Consider the following 18,008-nt stretch of genomic DNA (forward strand, 5'->3'; position numbering starts at 1 on the left):
CAGAGTCCGTGCTGCAGCCAAATCTAGGAACCTCGGGATGCAGTGAGTTAGTTAGAAAAAGATGGAAACTTCTCCAGCCTTTATCACAACGTAGCCTTTCATCTTACAAGAGGAGATGGGCATGCCTTTGTCTCTCCCCCATGTGTCTGTGTGTTCCTTCTCTAGGGATGTGCAGTTGGATAAACTGGATTTGAAAAATGAAATGAATAGGGCCAATTTGTTGTTTGTTTGGTTTTTTTTTTGTGGGGCCTCAAAACAAATTGAGGGGCCCCCGAATCCTATTAGGTTCCTTTGTTTAAAAAAAAAATCTCCCTTCTCCAGGCACCATGCATGCGTTAAGAAAGCGGGCGCTGAAAAGTCACGTATAATATTATTCCACGAATAATATTGCATCAGCCCCACAGATAGGTAGCAGATGTGTACAGGAATCCATCGCAATACGGAAAAGAGAGGTTTCCACATTTTTTTTTCCATATATCTAAATTTGCTTTTCCCAGAGATACCCACTAATTCCCATTAACAGCTTGACAATGGTTCTGGCCCATTGGCTGAGTGGAAGAACCTGGGTTCAATTGCCAGTTCAGTTTTCCACTCTCCAGGATGGCATGGACTGTGGATGCGAGGGAGTGACCGTGACACCTATTGGCTAGATTTAGAGCCTGTGATTGCAGGGTTCTGGTAGGTGCGTGGACACTGCCCAGGACTATCTATTATTTCAATGACAGGACTAAAGTAAGTTGGGAAGGGATAAAACAAAAAGTGGAAAATTTCCTGGGTAATTGTGAATGAAGGTTCTTAGTGCTCATGGGAAAAGGAGGGTACTGCTGGTTAAAAAAAAAAAAGATCCTGGACTACTTTCCTATGCAGATAAAAAAACAGACACAAAAACAACCCAAAAACATTTAAAAAAATGTTTTGATTAGAAATGAGGAATCAGTTAAGAACATAAGAACATGCCGTACTGGGTCAGACCAAGGGTCCATCAAGCCCAGCATCCTGTTTCCAACAGTGGCCAATCCAGGCCATAAGAACCTGGCAAGTACCCAAAAACGAAGTCTATTCCATGTTATCGTTGCTAATGGTAGTGGCTATTCTCTAAGTCAACTTAATTAATAGCAGGTAATTGACTTCTCCTCCAAGAACTTATCCAATCCTTTTTTAAACACAGCTACACTAACTGCACTAATCACATCCTCTGGCAACAAATTCCAGAGTTTAATTGTGGGTTCCCCACCTTCTTCTGCCACATCCTCCAGATCATCTCTCTCTTCTTGATGCTCTTCCTCATCATCCTTTTCATGCACTGGACGAGGAGGAGGATGTATTTATTTATTTATAAACTTGAATACCACAAACTATCCAGACAACTTTGTTTTCAGAGCAGTTTTCATAAAACATACCTGTACACAAAATAAACACAAATACCTACCCTAACAATAACTACTAAAAAGTCATAAAACACTATAGATACATTCCATACGCTGACCTTTCCAAATGCTTCCTGGAAAAGCAATGCCTTCAATCCTTTCCTGAACACCTTAACATCTACCTCTTTGCGCAGGTGGAGGTGTAGTGCCTTCCAACCACTGGTGGCCACATAAGGAAAAGCTCTAGCTCTGGAGCTGCCTGCCTTGCTGCTGCCCGGACCCTGGAGAGAGCGCACATGGAGGCCATCGAGGCCACCTGATGTTGACGACATCCCCATGCCAGGGGACTGCTAAAGGAGGCACCCAGTGGCACACACCCCACTGGTGCGCCGAAGCTGCTGGTTTTCTGATTGCTGTTTTGCCAGCTAAGGATGGGGAAAAAGAGGAAGAGGGAATATTTCTTTTCCTTCCTTAGCCTCTAGCTCAGCTCCTATTTGGAGCCCAATAGATCGTCATGTTATTTACTCCAGTTCATCACTGCACGAAAACGTGAGTACAGATCTGGAGGATGCCTCCTCGAGTCCTGAAGCTCGATCTCCACCTCCTGTTCCGGTTATGCCAACTAATTACCTCACCTTTGCTGGGACACACTGACTGCCTGCTGGAATCAAACGTGGAACAGGCAAATAATGGGAAGGAAGTCATCCCCATTCCAACTGCTGTACAGGTTTTGGCTGGTGCTGCAATAGGGGAGTCAAATTTGGTATCAACATCTGGGGAGATATTCCTTAAGGATATTTGGAAAGTTGTTGTGGGTATAGATTCTAAATTGTCTAATACCTTTACTCGGCCATAGCAGTTTTCCAGGGATACCGCCAATAAACTGCAGGAAGTAGATGCTATATTTTTTTATCCTCAGTCCACCTCTATTACCAACTTACAGTCAGTGTCTAATGTAGGTATAAAAGACAAAGTTTTGCTTTATGTTAAATGTGAGATACTTGAAAACAGACTTAGATTTAACAACCTTCGTCTGTTGAATTTTCCTTACTCTTGCCTAATTTCAGGGGAAGAATACATTAAGGAAATATGTGGTTGAAACACTACAATTTTTACCAGGGAAGAAATTTGTGTTATCTAATTCCTATTATATACCCGATAAAAATAGAACACCTGGTAGTGAGGAAGGGGATGCAGATGTTTTGCATCCTGTTTTGAGTCCTGATCTTTCTTTATTTTTGCAAACTTCTGATGATAATATTCTTACTAGGTCTACCTTTGTTGTTTCTTTTGCATTGACTACTGATAAAGAATTGATCTTTAAACAATATTTTAAACTGAGGATAATTTATTTTGTGGTCAAAACAACATACAAGTTTTTCCAGAGACAGAGATTAAGAGAGAGCAATTCTTACAACAAAAACCTCGAGTTTTGTCTCTAGGAGCCACGTTCTATTTAAAATCTCCATGTAAATGTATAGTAACTTATCAAAAAATTAAGTTTGTGTTTGTGGACCCAATGCACCTGGAGACATTTTTTTAGATAAGTCTTCTTACTGGCTGTAGAGGTGGCTGACAGAGAATTGGATCAGGGAGAGCACTAGATGTTGGGTATTTAGATTTCAGTAAAGCCTTTGAAACAGTTCCACATAGGCGACTTATAAATAAGCTGAACATCCTTGGTATGAGTCCTAAAGTGATTGAATGGGTAGGAAACTGGTTAAGTGGGAGGCAACAAATGGAATTCATTCCAAGGAGAGAGATGTTACTAGTAGTATGCCACAGGAATTAGTCCTTGGACCAGTTCTTTTTAACATTTTCATATGCGATATTGCAGAAGGAGTATTGTTTATTTATTTATTTGCAGTAAGTTGTATTCCATCTATTACCAAGTCTGTTCTAGGCGGATTCCAAATATTTAGCATAAAATACAGAATCTGCACATTTTAACAGGAGCAACAATACAGTAAGGATAGGTTTGTCTTTTTGCACATGATACCAAAACCTTCAACAGGGTAGGAATGAGGAATGCCGTGCGCATGTTATAAAATCCGGGGTCGGCGCACACAGGGGGGTGCATGATTGTGCTACCTGCGCGTGCCGAGCCGCCTGCCTTCGTTCTCTCCGAGGCCGCTCTGAAATCAAAGCGGCCTTGGAGGGAACTTTTTTTTTTGTCATCCCCCCCCCCCCCCCCACCTTATTTCATGGAGTTACGCCTGCCTGTGGCAATCGTAACGTGCGCGCGCCGCTGGCTCCCTGCCCCGGCACAGGCCGTTGTGCCAGAGCACTTGGCCCTGCCCCCGGACCACCAACCCGCCTCCGGTCCTGCCCCGGACCACCACCATGCCCCCGGACATGCCCCCGGACACGCCCCCAGCCAGCCCCTTATTCGAAGCACCAGGACTTACACACGTCCCGGGGCTTGCATGTGCCGCCGAGCCTATGCAAGATAGGCTCGGTGCACTCAGGGGGAGGCAGGGGTAGGTTTTCGGAGGTTGTGCACGTATCTTATGCGCGCAACCCTTTGAAAATCTGTCCCATAAAGTGCACTTACGTGGGTACATCCTATGGACAATTCAATGGCATATAGTGTAACAATTTTCAAAAGTCCACTTAATGGGTAAAGTGTATTTACAAGTGTAAAACCCAGTTTTAAGCAATTAAAAGCTTTTGAAAATCAAGCCCTATGCAAATTACACCCAAAATGTGTCCTCCCCCCTCCCCTTTCTCTACAGGTAAAAGAAGAGGAGATAAAACACTATGAAAAAGCCTGTAGCAGGGATCAGTACCCTCCAGTGACTGCATACTGCATCTAGTGTGACTTTAAGTCAAGGTGACATTTACGTCAAGTCTTATTGCTATCTCCAGACAAACAAGATGTAAATCAAGTTTCCTTTCCAGGAATCTCTTGGGATATGTTTTACAGAAGCAAGAAGAGAAAGGCTGCAGCAGTGTGGTAGTTCTGTCTGTCCTTCGATGGCCTGAGCACTGCTTTTGGGCTGCCTATAATCCATTGGTTTCAGAGGTACACGTTACTTACAACTGTTGACACATGTTGGAATCAGATTTTTCTGTAATTAAAAACAGTTCAGTTAAAGCTTAGTTTCTGTCCTTTCCTATCAGTCTTATATATATATATATATATATATATATATATTATTTTTTTTTTTTTATGTCTGTTTCTTTTGTTGTCCAGACATGGAGAAACAAGCCAAATCACAAACTGTTACAGTGAAACGTTTGCAGTTGCTTAGACACCAAAAATTAAATTATGTTAAAATATTTGACTAATTATCATCATCGTATACATGTCTAAAAATACAGAACTGAGAGCAACAAGAAGTGAAGATTTCTAAATATACATTTTCCAGCACATAAAAGCAGGCTAGTAAATGTTAACGCATGCACACACCATCTTTTTCCACTTTTGCACAAAAGTAGATACTTGTGGTGCCCTCAGATGAGGTGGAAGATTGACAGCATCCTGGGCACTCTCTGAGATTTGGATGCCAGACTATTTCATAATGCAAACTATAATTGGAAATTATGAAGGAACTGTATTGTAAAGGAGTGTCCAAAAACTATTCTAGTTTACATGAAGGCATAACATCAGTAGTCACATGTAGCTTTTTGGTGATACCTAAGAATGTGACAATTCAAATATATTTATAATTTGGGTTATGTAGAAATAGGTTTACTGGAACAGAATTATTTGTCAGAATGACATTTTAAAGCCGTAGACATGCACTGTCTTGTGAATTTTATTGATAGCGGCGGTACAAAGAGATGAAATTCTATATTTAAGGATACGGTAGCCTCAGACCTGCATAGGGAAGACAGATCCCTGATCCACAGCTTGGAGCCTGAAGACTCCTGATCCTCCTCCTCTCCCTCCCACAGGTCAGACAAATGCATAAAGCCCCTACTCCTTGAGAGTCACAAACAGGCCAGGTTTTCAGGATATCCAGAATGAAGATGCATGAGATAGATTTGCATACAATGGATGCAGTGCATGCAGATCTATCTCATATGCCTATTCATTGTGGATATCCTGAAAACCTGGTCTGTTTCTGGCTCTTGAGGACCAGAGCTGACCACCCCTGCCCTACACATTCCAGAGTCAGACATACAGTACACAACATAGAAAAACATACTATGCAGCCAGTACACTATACACACACACACAGCTTTACATATATGTATTTGAATACACACACCAGAGCTGGATATATGCACAACACATGCATATAACAATCAGAGCTACCAATACATGAAAATATGCACTACTTCATAGATATATATAGATATAAACCACAGCATGCAGAGAGATACATAGGCACATAGGACACAATTGCACAGGGCCGGCTCTAGGGTACATGGCACCCTGGGCAAAAGTGCACCCTCCCCAATCTAAAGCCCCCCCCCCCACTTCCCATGCCAGGGCTCTCTTCAGCCCCTTTCCAATCCCCCCACCCCCCAATAAAAAAATCCTACACCCTCGGTATCAGCCCCCACCTCGGACCCATCTGATTCCTACGCACACCACAGAAACGGGATGACAAGGTGTCCGAGCTGACAGTCTTCAAAATCCCCAAGCGTCACTTCCTGACTTCTGGCATTAGGGCCGCCTTGTGTCCGGTTCAGGAAGAAGCTGCTAATAATTGTAGGAACCAACAAGACGATAAGAGACAAAAGTCTAAAACGGAAGGAAGGATAGGACGAGATATGAGAGAGGAAAATCAGTCGGTTTAAGGAGGCAAGAGCGAATCTAAAGAGAGGGCTGGAGAGAGGGGGAGGGAGCGGCCCTTTCCCTTCTCCTCACAGGTCTGGGGGTGGCTGAGTTCATGCAGAGCCCTTTCCTCTGGTATCTGTGCCCCCCCCCCCCCCGTCCTAAAAGAGATAAAGCATTAAAGACGCCCCCTGTGCCCATGACCCTGGGCAAGAATAAAGAACCCAGCACAGCAGCCAAGTCTGTATCTTAACCCTAGAGCGCTGGCACCAGGCCGCAATCAAATGACTCGACAACAGGAAAAGGATGAAATCCGAGGGTGCGGAGATTGTTACTTTTCCCTTACACCCTTCCTGAAATACAAACAGCGTGCAGCTAATGGTGGAAGCAAGTGCACCGAAGGAGCTAAAATGCTCTGGTACCCGCCGCCTGTCAGCACTTTTTACTCTACCACACGTCGACCTTACAAAGCTACGCATGGGACATTCGCCAGGACAGCAAAATTACAAACTTCTTTCAGGGAATAACAGGGCCTCTTGTTGGAAGGATGCAGAGGGAGTTCGGACCGTCCTTTTCTTAAACATTGTGCAGTACCGAAACATCTGAAAAACCCCCCAAACAAAACAAACCCAAAACTGTTTTCTGTGCGTTGCTGTCTGGTCTTCAGTCACATACATCCCCTTAATGCACTGATAACTGATTCATACCAGATAAGAAAAAAGAAAAGAAATGAGTTGATAAACCACCTGAATTGGATTCCCCTTTATTCCGATTATCTCACTCCTCCTTAGTTAAAGTGTCTCGAGTCCTTCCAGCCTGGATCTAATAAATGAACTGAGAATGGCTGCGATGATCCAGGCGGTGACCAAGCAGAGCACAAAAAAAAAAAAAAATGAACAGCGAACTCAGGGAATGAGATCTTCGAAGCAAGAGACGGATATCTTATCCCAAAGAAGAATTAAAAAAAAAAAAAAAATCTAAGAAATCAAATATTGTTAGGATGAAAAAAGGGAAGAGGCATAGGAATGACATCCAAAAAAGAAGCAAATAGAACCAAGAAAGAAACATGCTATGAGTAGTAGGGCGGGCAACATTACTGATAAAACCAAACGGGAATTCGTATCCATTCGATATCTGACGAACCAAAGTAGTTTGTCGAGCCAGCTCCATAAGCCCCATGGCCTGGAAAGGCGACGGCTGGGGCCACGGTGGAGGCGCTCGGGTATCACCAGCAAGCCAAATGACTTTCTCCACTTTTTCAAGTCTTTAAAAAAAAAAAAAAAAAAGACAAGGGTGGTGAATGTTTGATGCGAAGTTGCCTTCTTTCTACAGAAATGTGCGTGTTTCTATGGCAGACAACCGATGGCAGGGCAGCGATCAAAAGACTGGACATCAACCAATAGCAGGGCGGCTTTGAAAATACTGAGGGACGTCACAACGCGCTCTGCGCTCCCCGAGAAGATAACTGAACTGAAACTACGAGGAAGAAACAAACAAACAAACAAAAAAAAGCTAGACAGCGGCACATGAAAGGTGTGACCCGGTGCTCTACTGCTTCAAAAGCTGTTATTTATTTATTGATAGCTGTTTATAATCCTTTTTTGCAAAGAAACTTTGCCTATTCTAAATAACATCATTAAATAAATTAACCAATACTAAACCACGAAGGAAGGGAAATAAATTGGGACTAACAGACACAGACGGGAAGAAAAAAAAATCATACTATTCCAGCAGGAGAAAGGGGGGGGAGGGGGGGTCTTCCAGAAGCTGGAAGGAAACCTTTGGGATGAACCTTATTTATATATCGAACTGAAACCTGTCCGAAAGTGCTTTGGGTAGCATCATTCCTGCTCAATCGCACAGTCTGATTCCTTTATTCTGCACCTGCTAGAGACCCTCCAAAGCCCAGCCTGCAGTTTTCCAGTCCTGGCAAAGCCTTGGTGGCAGATGAAAGGCAGGCCAGTATAATCTGGAACACTCATCATCATCTATAGGTCTAAAGGTTTCAACATTACCAAGTGAAAAGCAGAGCAACCACAGTGTTGTATCTGGTTCTACTAAGTGCCAAAATGAATTAACAGAAAAGAACAGTAAAAATAGCGGCATCAATTTATCTTGGTAGTAAATGCTGTTCCCCCCCCTAGACCCGTGGCGTATTTAAAGAAACCACGAGGCAAATCTCCCAATGATCTTTTCTTCATTGCAATCGCAGTGGTTAGAAAAGAGTCCAAACTGTGGGTGAGAAAGGGCGGGACAGAAAAAAAAACCTCTGCAAAGTACTGCGAGTCAGAGGAAAGCTGGACGGGTCGTGGGGTGGGGGATCTGTACCATCGCTGTTTAAGTAATGCGCACCAGGAAGTCGGGGCATGTCAGTGTGACACTAAGAATGTGCACACACGGTGCATCCTCGCTGACAGTGATATGTGCACTCGTGGTGAATCTCGCTGACAGTGACATGTGCACACGTGGTGCATCCCTGCTGACAGTGGTATGTGCACACCTGGTGCATCCCTGCTGACAGTGGTATGTGCACACCTGGTGCATCCTCGCTGACAGTGATATGTGCACACAAGGTGCATCCTCGCTGACAGTGGTATGTGCACACCTGGTGCATCCTCGCTGACAGTGATATGTGCACTCATGGTGCATCCTCGCTGTCAGTGACATGTGCACACATGGTGCATCCTCGCTGACAGTGACATGTGCACACACGTGCATCCTCGCTGACAGTGACATGTGCACTGGTGGTGCATCCTCGCTGACAGTGATATGTGCACTCGTGGTGCATCCTCGCTGACAGTGGTATGTGCACACGTGGTGCATCCCTGCTGACAGTGACATGTGCACACGTGGTGCATCCTCGCTGACAGTGATATGTGCACACACGGTGCATCCTCGCTGACAGTGGTATGTGCACACGTGGTGCATCCCTGCTGACAGTGACATGTGCACTGGTGGTGCATCCTCGCTGACAGTGATATGTGCACTCGTGGTGCATCCTCGCTGACAGTGGTATGTGCACACGTGGTGCATCCCTGCTGACAGTGACATGTGCACACGTGGTGCATCCTCGCTGACAGTGATATGTGCACACACGGTGCATCCTCGCTGACAGTGATATGTGCACACACGGTGCATCCCTGCTGACAGTGACATGTGCACTGGTGGTGCATCCTCGCTGACAGTGATATGTGCACTCGTGGTGCATCCTCGCTGACAGTGGTATGTGCACACGTGGTGCATCCTCGCTGACAGTGACATGTGCACACGTGGTGCATCCTCGCTGACAGTGATATGTGCCACACGGTGCATCCTCGCTGACAGTGATATGTGCACTCGTGGTGCATCCTCGCTGACAGTGGTATGTGCACACACGGTGCATCCTTGCTGGCAGTGACATGTGCACACGTGGTGCATCCTCACTGACAGTGATATGTGCCACACGGTGCATCCTCGCTGACAGTGATATGTGCACTCGTGGTGCATCCTCGCTGACAGTGGTATGTGCACACACGGTGCATCCTTGCTGGCAGTGACATGTGCACTCATGGTGCATCCTTGCTGACAGTAATATGTGCACACATGGTGCATCATGCTGACATGTTTTCGCCTTGTCTGCAACGCAAGGCACAAATCGCAGCATAAGTAAATATGGAGAATTAGACATTGCAGGGCGGCCAAAAGACTCCCTGGAACAGAGGAGACCCTTTTCTTTCGCTGCATGCCTGGAATATTTTTCTTTACGTTTTTTTTCATGATTTATATGGTTGACTTCAGAGCTCCAGACAGCCCAGTCGCTGAAGTTTTGCTTTTTTTTTTTTTTTTTTGGGGGGGGGGGGGGGGGGGAAGGGTTAATAATTATCTGTCCTGTTTTGTGGGCGAGTAGAAACTTTGACTACAATTCAGATGAATGTGCTCCGGAGACAGGAGGAAAGGCTTTTTCGGCTGTGACGGACTCCTGTCTCGATTTGCGCTGCCTTGGGGGTCCAGTTCCCGAAAGAGTCACATCTTGGTTCCAGAGCACAAAACGACAAAAGGGAGCGGCGAGATCCGAGGGTCTGCTCTCCCGAAACGCGCTGCTGCCCTTTTATTTCACTCTCGATCGCCTTTGGCTCTGGGGAAGTGTCTCCTACCAGTTAATCACTTTCACATGACAGAGGGAGGGAGGGAGGAGAGAGGCCGGGACTGGGAGGGCGCTGACGGAGGAGAGGAGGAGAGGACGGGGGGGGGGGGGCTCTCACCGCCCAGAAGGTGGCCGGGAGGGGAAGAGGTGAGAGGAAGGGGCCCGATCTCTTCCTCCTGCTGGCGTCACTCCGAGCCCGGGCGGCTTGAGCAGGAAACCGAGTTTCCTCCGCTTCATCTGTGGGGGTAGGGGGTGGGCGGGGAGGGGGGGGAGAGAGCGATCGCAGCCAGCGGCTCATGCACTGTGTGCACCGCTCGCCTCCCCGTGCCCGAGTCCCCCCTCCGATGGCTCCTCTGCCGCACCGCAGCCGGCGGCTCCTGCTGGCCCTCCTGCTGCTCGCCCTGCCGCCCGGGGAGCGGGCGCTGGAGGTGCACCACAGGTTCCAGTCCCCGCAGGCCACCAACAACTTCGCGCTGGACGCCCCGCAGCGGAAGGTCTACCTGGCGGCCGTCAACCGGCTCTTCCAGCTGCACGGCGGCGACCTGAGCCGGGAGCTGGAGGAGGTGACGGGCCCCGTGCAGGACAACCCCCTCTGCCATGCCCCGCAGCTGCCGCACGCCTCCTGCGAGCACCCCAAGAGCCCCACCGACAACCACAACAAGATCCTGCAGCTGGACCCGGCGCAGGGGCTCGTCGTGCTCTGCGGCTCCATCCACCAGGGGCTCTGCCAGCTCCGCCGCCGGGGCAACGTCTCGGCCGCCGCCCTGGACTTCCCGCCTCGCGGGGCCAGCCAGCCGATCACCGTCTTCCCCAGCATGCTGAACGTGGCGGCCAACCACGCCAACGCCTCCACGGTGGGGCTGCTGCTGCGGGGCCCCGGCGGGGCCCCGCGGCTGCTGGTGGGCGCCACCTACACGGGCCTGGGCAGCGCCTTCTTCCCGCGCGACGCCAGCATCGAGGACCACCGCTTCGAGAACACGCCCGAGATAGCCATCCGGGCCCTGGACGTGCAGCAGCCGGCGCAGCTCTTCAGCTTCCATCTCAACCCGTCCGACGACAACATCTTCAAGATCAAGCAGGGGGCCAAGGAGCGCCACCGGCTCAGCTTCGTCCGCGCCTTCCCGCACCGCTCCTACGTCTACCTGGCCATGAACAGCGACTCGGCGCCCGGCGACAAGGACAGCCAGACCAGCAGCCTGCTGGGGCGCATCTGCGGGGAGCGGGGCCCGGCCGCGGAGCCCAAGAAGCTGACCGAGTCCTACATCCAGCTGTGGTTGCGCTGCGGGGCCGGGCCCGAGCTCTACCCGCGGCTGCTCTCCGTCTTCGCCGACCCGCGGCTGCTCTTCGGGGTCTTCGGGAGAGGGGGCCGGCAAGCCGCCCTCTGCGCCTTCCCCTTCGAGGCCATCGAGGAGCGCATCCGCCGGGCGCGCAGCCGCTGCTTCGAGGTGCCCTCCCCCGGGGAGGTGACGGTGCTGGACAGCGTGGTGCAGGGCACCGGGCCGGCCTGCGAGAAGAAGAGGATTACGGTAGGTGGCCCCCGGGGGGGGGGGCAGGGGAAGAGAGACATCTGGGCAAGGGCCGCATTGCTGAGCTTCTATCCAGTGTAGAAGAAACTGGGTTAGGGTTAGCACAAGCGAGCTTCCATCCAGGGGTTAACATCTGGGCAGGGGCAGCACAGCTGAGCTTCCATCCAGTGGGTGAACATCTGGGCAGAGGCAGCACAGCTGAGCTTCCTTCTAGGGGACCCATATCTGAGCAGGGGCAAAACAGCTGAGTTCCATTCAGTTAGTCAACATCTGGGCAGGGACAATACAGCTTGGCTTCCATCCAGGGGGGCCCACATCTGGGCAAAGACAGTACAGTTCAGCTTCCATCCAGAGCTGTGTGGAGGGTGCCAGTACTGAACTAGGTCAGGATTGAGGCGCATTGGTAGAGCTCTGAAAAGTGTTTGTGTGCATGTAATCTGTTCTGAAAAAGCAGTGCATGCTACAAGCCAGAATTAAAGTACATTGACTGAGGGGGTGTGTTTGTATGTCTCCCTACTGAGATAATGGAGGCTGCTGCAGGTCAGGACTGAGGTGCATTAACATAGGAGAGAGCCTGCACAAAGAAAGAAATCTTTGAAAAAGATAAATTAGAAAAGGACAACAAAAATGATAATAGAACAGCTCTTTATGAAGAAAGGCTAAACAGATTAGTGCTCTTCAGCAGGGAGAAGAGATAACAGAGAGAGGATATGATAGAAATGTCTATAAAATCATGAGTGGTGTGGAACAGGAAGATAGGAAACAGTTATTTAATCTTTCAAACAGTACTAGGACTAAGGCACATGCCATGAAATTAATTGGTAGTCCATTTAAGTCAAATTTCAGAAGTCTTTTGTTTGGTTTTCACTCTGCACACAATCAAGCTGTGGAGTTTATTGCCAGAAGATGTGGTCAACTTATCAACAACCAAACCTCCTTCCCTTCTTATTCAAGACATCATTAACAACCAACCATCAGGGGAACTCCCCTGTGCATGGTGATGTGCGGTGGCTGCGTCTGAGACAACCACTTTGTGATTGCCTCAATAGGCAGCCCCCGTGTTTATCCTTCAAAATGCTTTATTATGCAGATTTTTCAACTTATTTTTTTCTTTTTTTCTTTCATGTGCTTATAGCCGGATAGCCCAACCCTCCCTAGGCGTTCTCGCTTTTCTGTGGGTACTTATCGGTTTCCCCTTTGCTCCGAACAGATTCCTGCCGCTTCTGTGGGGTCGGAAGCGCCTGCCCTAGAAGATGTGGTCAAGGGGCATCTAGCACAGCAGGGTTTAAAAGAGGTTGCAATAAGCAAAATAGTGTGCTAATGCATCAGTTAAAATGTGCTCGCAGCCTTTTGCGGTGGCTGGGAATACATTTTGTCTTGAGGTTCGGGGATGCACGAGGAAGAGGGAGTCTCTCAGACTCGTTTATGTGCAAACCCACCACCACCACCCAAACCGATCATATTTTGTGCGCCTAAAAGTCTTTTCGGCGTACAACACACGATTTTTGCTTGTTTGTGCACATAACTCATGCAGCGGGAGAGAGGGGGGGGGGGAGGGGACACACCTGCAATTGTGTCTTCTTTCCATGCTCTCTCTGCGGTGTCTGTGGGGTGTCCCATCACCCCAGCGGATAAAGCCCAGCTGCACCTGGCCAAAGGTCAGAACCAGCAGCTTCCAAGCTGGGCAGCACCCTGGCCGGTGAGCCATCCCCATACTGGGCCAGTAAATGTAGGGGGCATTTAAATAAAACTATGTAAAAAGAGAAGGAATGGAAGGGAAGGTTTTTATGTGCACAAATCACCTTTTTGTGCACATAAATCCAGAGTGTAGCTCTCCCTCACCTTAAACTCCTGATCAGCCGGACAGACTAACACTGGTGCTGGAAACATTTATTCCATGGCTGACCAGAAGTAAACTTTCCGGCAAAAAAAAAAAAGAGTGCACGAGGTAAGCCGGCGTGCTTCTCTGTATTCTGGGGTAATAGCTAATGTCTTCATTATGATGGAATTTGCATGGGGGGCACTAACCTGTATGCACATTGCTGTGGGCACATTTTATTCTACACAAAACTCCTTGCTGCATGGGGAATAGAAATTTGTGCACGACAAAATGTGCACACAACTACAGGTTAAACCGTGTGCTCTGCTGAGCGCAACTTATTAGGTCGGCCCCAGGCTTAGGATTCACCATGTCTTACCCCTGGAAACGAGCAAGAGGGAATGGACCGCCCCGTTAGGATGTATGCAGTACTTTCAAGTGACACAGATTGGCCACTGTCAGAGAGAGGATGCTGAGCTCCATTGACCTTAGGTCTGACCCAGAAGGGCACTTTTTCTGTCCTTACGTACTGTAAAAAAAAAGCTCCTTTACCATCATTTACCATGTTAGGCTGACATGAGAAAGTGGAGAAAACCATAGTGTATTCTAGGAGTTAAATTATCCCTGCCTAATCTCTCATTTTGAAAGTCAATTTTGTTCCCACTCATTTTAACATGAAGCCAAACATACAGTGGTTTTCGGGGGAGGGGGGGGAGGAAAAGCCGTCTTCAGTCAAGAAACTTCTTTCTTCCCACGTCCTCTGTCCCCAGTGAACTGAGAATGACTCAGAGGCTTTCTGCACACAGCTGGTCTTTCCCATGTCCTCTTGCATGGGCCAGAGCTGGAGCGGGGCAGCGCACTCTGTGCAGGGTTCAGACTGGAGGAGCCAGCTCCCTTTCCACATGCCTCCGCAGTCTCATCTCGGCAAGTTCAGGAATGAAACGGCAGAAGATCACCTTTGATTCTACTGTAGGGAAAAAAGCAGCTGTAACGTTTCAGACTGCTGCTGCGCTCGGCCTGCTCTCTGCTGTCCCTGTTTAAAGTCTGGGTGGTTTCCTAGCGATATTTCAAGAGCTCTCAGGTGGAGAGATGAGACCTCTGTTTCTCCTTATTTGCAAGGGTTGCCCCTGAGTTTAAGAATGATATCTCGGATTCTTCCAAGAGGGTTAAGTCGATGTGCTTTAGTATAGTGTACTGGAGTGGTGTTGTCACTCAGGCCCAGGTAAGCTTGACAGGTTGATCCAGTCTTGATTTTCTTAAATGCCACTCCACTGCTTTGTAATCGGCTTCCTATTCAAAACCAAATGACAGATCTGGAGCTTCTTGAAGGCATGTGCACCTCTGTATGAGGTGGACACCCTACGTGAAAGGTAAAAACTCCCAGAATGCTTTTTAAGAAAACCAGGCCGGGACTGTCCTGTCGCAGTGGTGCGAGGTCAGATGGCAGCTGTCTTTAGGACAGAGCTTTCACTAAGGGTGGGCATCTGCTTTGTTTAATGTCAGAAAACTGCATGACAACCCAGTGCAAACCAGCTGAACTCCAGTTTTAAAGGCGGGAGAGACACAAACCGGAGACAGCAACCTGCAGCCGACCTGCTCAGCTTCATTACCAAGCAAGGCAGTTGTCTTTGCCCAGAACAAAAAAAAAAGTGCCCACTTCTTTGAGAAGTGGGCACTGGTGGCATTTTCAGCCCAGTGTGTTACAGTCTGGGACAAACCTGGGACAGTAGAGAGAATTTATCTTGGAGCATAAGATTACATTTCTCCTTTGGAGAAAGGGCAAGGTTTATGACCTTCACCAGCTGACACTGATTTTTCAATGTGCAAGGTCAGAAAAATCTGAAATTTCTGAAGTTAATGAGTTCTTTGATACAAGCGGAGAGAGATCGCAGACATAAGCTAGAAGAACTCCGGGAACCTTATTCTGGCTACAGTAAAAGACCTTAGCAGAAAGTATAGTTAATTCATTTTCTGTGTGTGTGTGTGGAGTTTGTAGTGTTCTCAGGACTTGGGGAAGTTTAGCAGCGTCTCATAAATATGTTTAATTTCTCTGCATAAGTGCTCCCAGCGTCAGCCCCTAATCTGCTCTGTAGCCGGAAGGACTGTAACTCTGAAGAGCCTTTGTACTGAAGTATTCAGCAGCATGTGCCACCTCGGAGACAGTGAAATCTCTGACTAGTTAGAAGGTCCTATGATGGGAACACGGCTGCTGAGCAACACATTAATTAGGAGCAAGCTTTGAGTCCTCCATTATGGTTTTGTTACAGTAAATGGGCCCAGGTTGTATAAACACGTCAGTGAGTAATTCAGCGGAGTTTGGTAATGTAGTCTAAAACCAACAGCAAAATTTAAGCCTTCCATTCCCCTGGGATGTTGGCTGAACATTTCTTCTCTTCAGCAACACTGTGTACAACCATTAGCTCCCCCGTAGGGCTGTATTCTTAAAGACACAGTCTCTGAAACATGAGGTTAAAATGAACACAAAGCATCTAATGCATCCGTCTATGGCCCAAACCCCCCAACCCTTCCACTGCCACGGTCACAGGCAGCTTCCACGTACGTACGTAAGAGTCTACCTAGTAAAGTGCCTCACACTTTCAGAGATGACTTCATTAGTGATCGGTTCCGGGGAATTAATGAAACCAACCGCATCTCATAACAAAACTCTCAAAGCTGAGCTAAGACTCCTGTCGTGCTTTTGCCTGTACTGAGGTCACCCCTGAACAATATTACTATATTGCCCCTTACAATCTCTGAAAAGCAAGTCCAGGGTTTGCTGCTATTCAATACAACTCAGATGATCAAGTTCTCTTCTTACCCCAAAGCATTGATTGTCTAGAAGTCCATTCCTTCTTCTTTGAAAATAGCACTTTTGATTTATGTTCTGTTTCTTATTCAAATAGGATTCAAATGTGCTTTGTAATTTGATATTTATGAAGTGTGTTCATGGCCACTTTTAGGGTGGATACCCTAGCACGTGTCTGACATCAAAATTTAATGAGAGTTTCCAAGGAAGATGGGGGACAGTGTCATTGTTAATCTTCATTTAAAGGTGAGGAAACTGAGGCATGGACAGATACCATGACCGAGGGTCACACAGAGTCAGTGCCAGAGCTGAGATTATAAGAACATAAGAACATGCCATACTGGGTCAGACTAAGGATCCATCAAGCCCAGCATCCTGTTTCCAACAGTGGCCAATCCAGGCCATAAGAACCCGGCAAGTACCCAAAAACAGTCTATCCCATGCTACTGATGCTAGAAATAGCAGTAGCTATTTTCTAAGTCAACTTAATTAATAGCAGGTAATGGTCTTCTCCTCCAAGAACTTATCTAAACCTTTTTTAAACCCAGCTATACTAACTGCACTAACCACATCCCTTGGCAACAAATTCCAGAGTTTAATTGTGCATTGAGTGAAAAAACTTTTTTCGATTAGTTTTAAATGTGCTACATGCTAACTTCATGGAGTGCCCCCTAGTCCTTCTATTATCTGAAAGAGTAAATAACCAATTCACTTTTACCCGTTCTAGACCTCTCGTGATTTTAAACACCTCTATCATATCCCCCCCCCCCCCCCTCAGCCATCTCTTCTCCAAGCTGAACATCCCTAACCTCTTCAGTCTTTCCTCATAGGGGAGCTGTTCCATTCCCTTTATCATTTTGGTCGCCCTTCTCTGTACCTTCTCCATCGCAACTATATCTTTTTTGAGATGTGGTGACCAGAATTGTACACAGTATTCAAGGTGCGGTCTCACCATGGAGCGATATAGAGGTATTATGACATTTTCCATTTTATTCACCATTCCCTTTCTGATAATTCCCAACATTCTGTTTGCATTTTTGACTGCCGCAGCACACTGAACTGATGATTTCAATGTATTATCCACTATGACGCCTAGATCTCTTTCCTGGGTGGTAGCTCCTAATATGGAACCTAACATTGTGTAACTATAGCATGGGTTATTTTTCCCTATATGCATCACCTTGCACTTATCCATTAACTTTCATCTGCCATTTGGATGCCCAATTTTCCAGTCTCACAAGGTCTTCCTGCAATTCCGCTTGTGATTTAACTACTCTGAATAATTTTGTATCATCTGCAAATTTGATTACCTCACTCATCATATTCCTTTCCAGATCATTTAATAATATATTGAAAAGCATGGGTCCCAGTACAGATCCCTGAGGCACTCCTCTGCCCACTCCCCTCCACTGAGAAAATTGTCCATTTAATCCTACTCTCTGTTTCCTGTCTTTTAACCAATTTGTAATCCACGAAAGGACATTACCACCTATCCCATGACTTTTTACTTTTCCTAGAAGGACTTTGTCAAATGCCTTCTGAACTTTGTCAAATGCCTTCTGAAAATCCAAATATCCTACGTCTACCAGTTCACCTTTATCTACATGTTTATTAACTCCTTCAAAAAAGTGAAGCAGA

At 47.1% G+C, this 18,008-nt stretch overlaps 1 protein-coding gene across 1 annotated transcript in view; it reads left to right on the forward strand.

The window, feature by feature from the left end:
* The first annotated feature begins 10,466 nt into the window (after positions 1-10,466).
* The window catches only part of PLXND1 (plexin D1), a 166,005-nt gene continuing 158,463 nt past the window's right edge, over positions 10,467-18,008 (forward strand). Inside the window, exon 1 of the mRNA XM_029601413.1 lies at positions 10,467-11,745. Within this exon, the coding sequence (XP_029457273.1) occupies positions 10,516-11,745 (1,230 nt within the window). The 5' untranslated portion in view covers positions 10,467-10,515. The remainder of the gene's footprint in view (positions 11,746-18,008) is intronic.

Source organism: Rhinatrema bivittatum, chromosome 4 (assembly GCF_901001135.1).
Source record: "Rhinatrema bivittatum chromosome 4, aRhiBiv1.1, whole genome shotgun sequence".
Lineage (NCBI taxonomy): Eukaryota > Metazoa > Chordata > Amphibia > Gymnophiona > Rhinatrematidae > Rhinatrema > Rhinatrema bivittatum.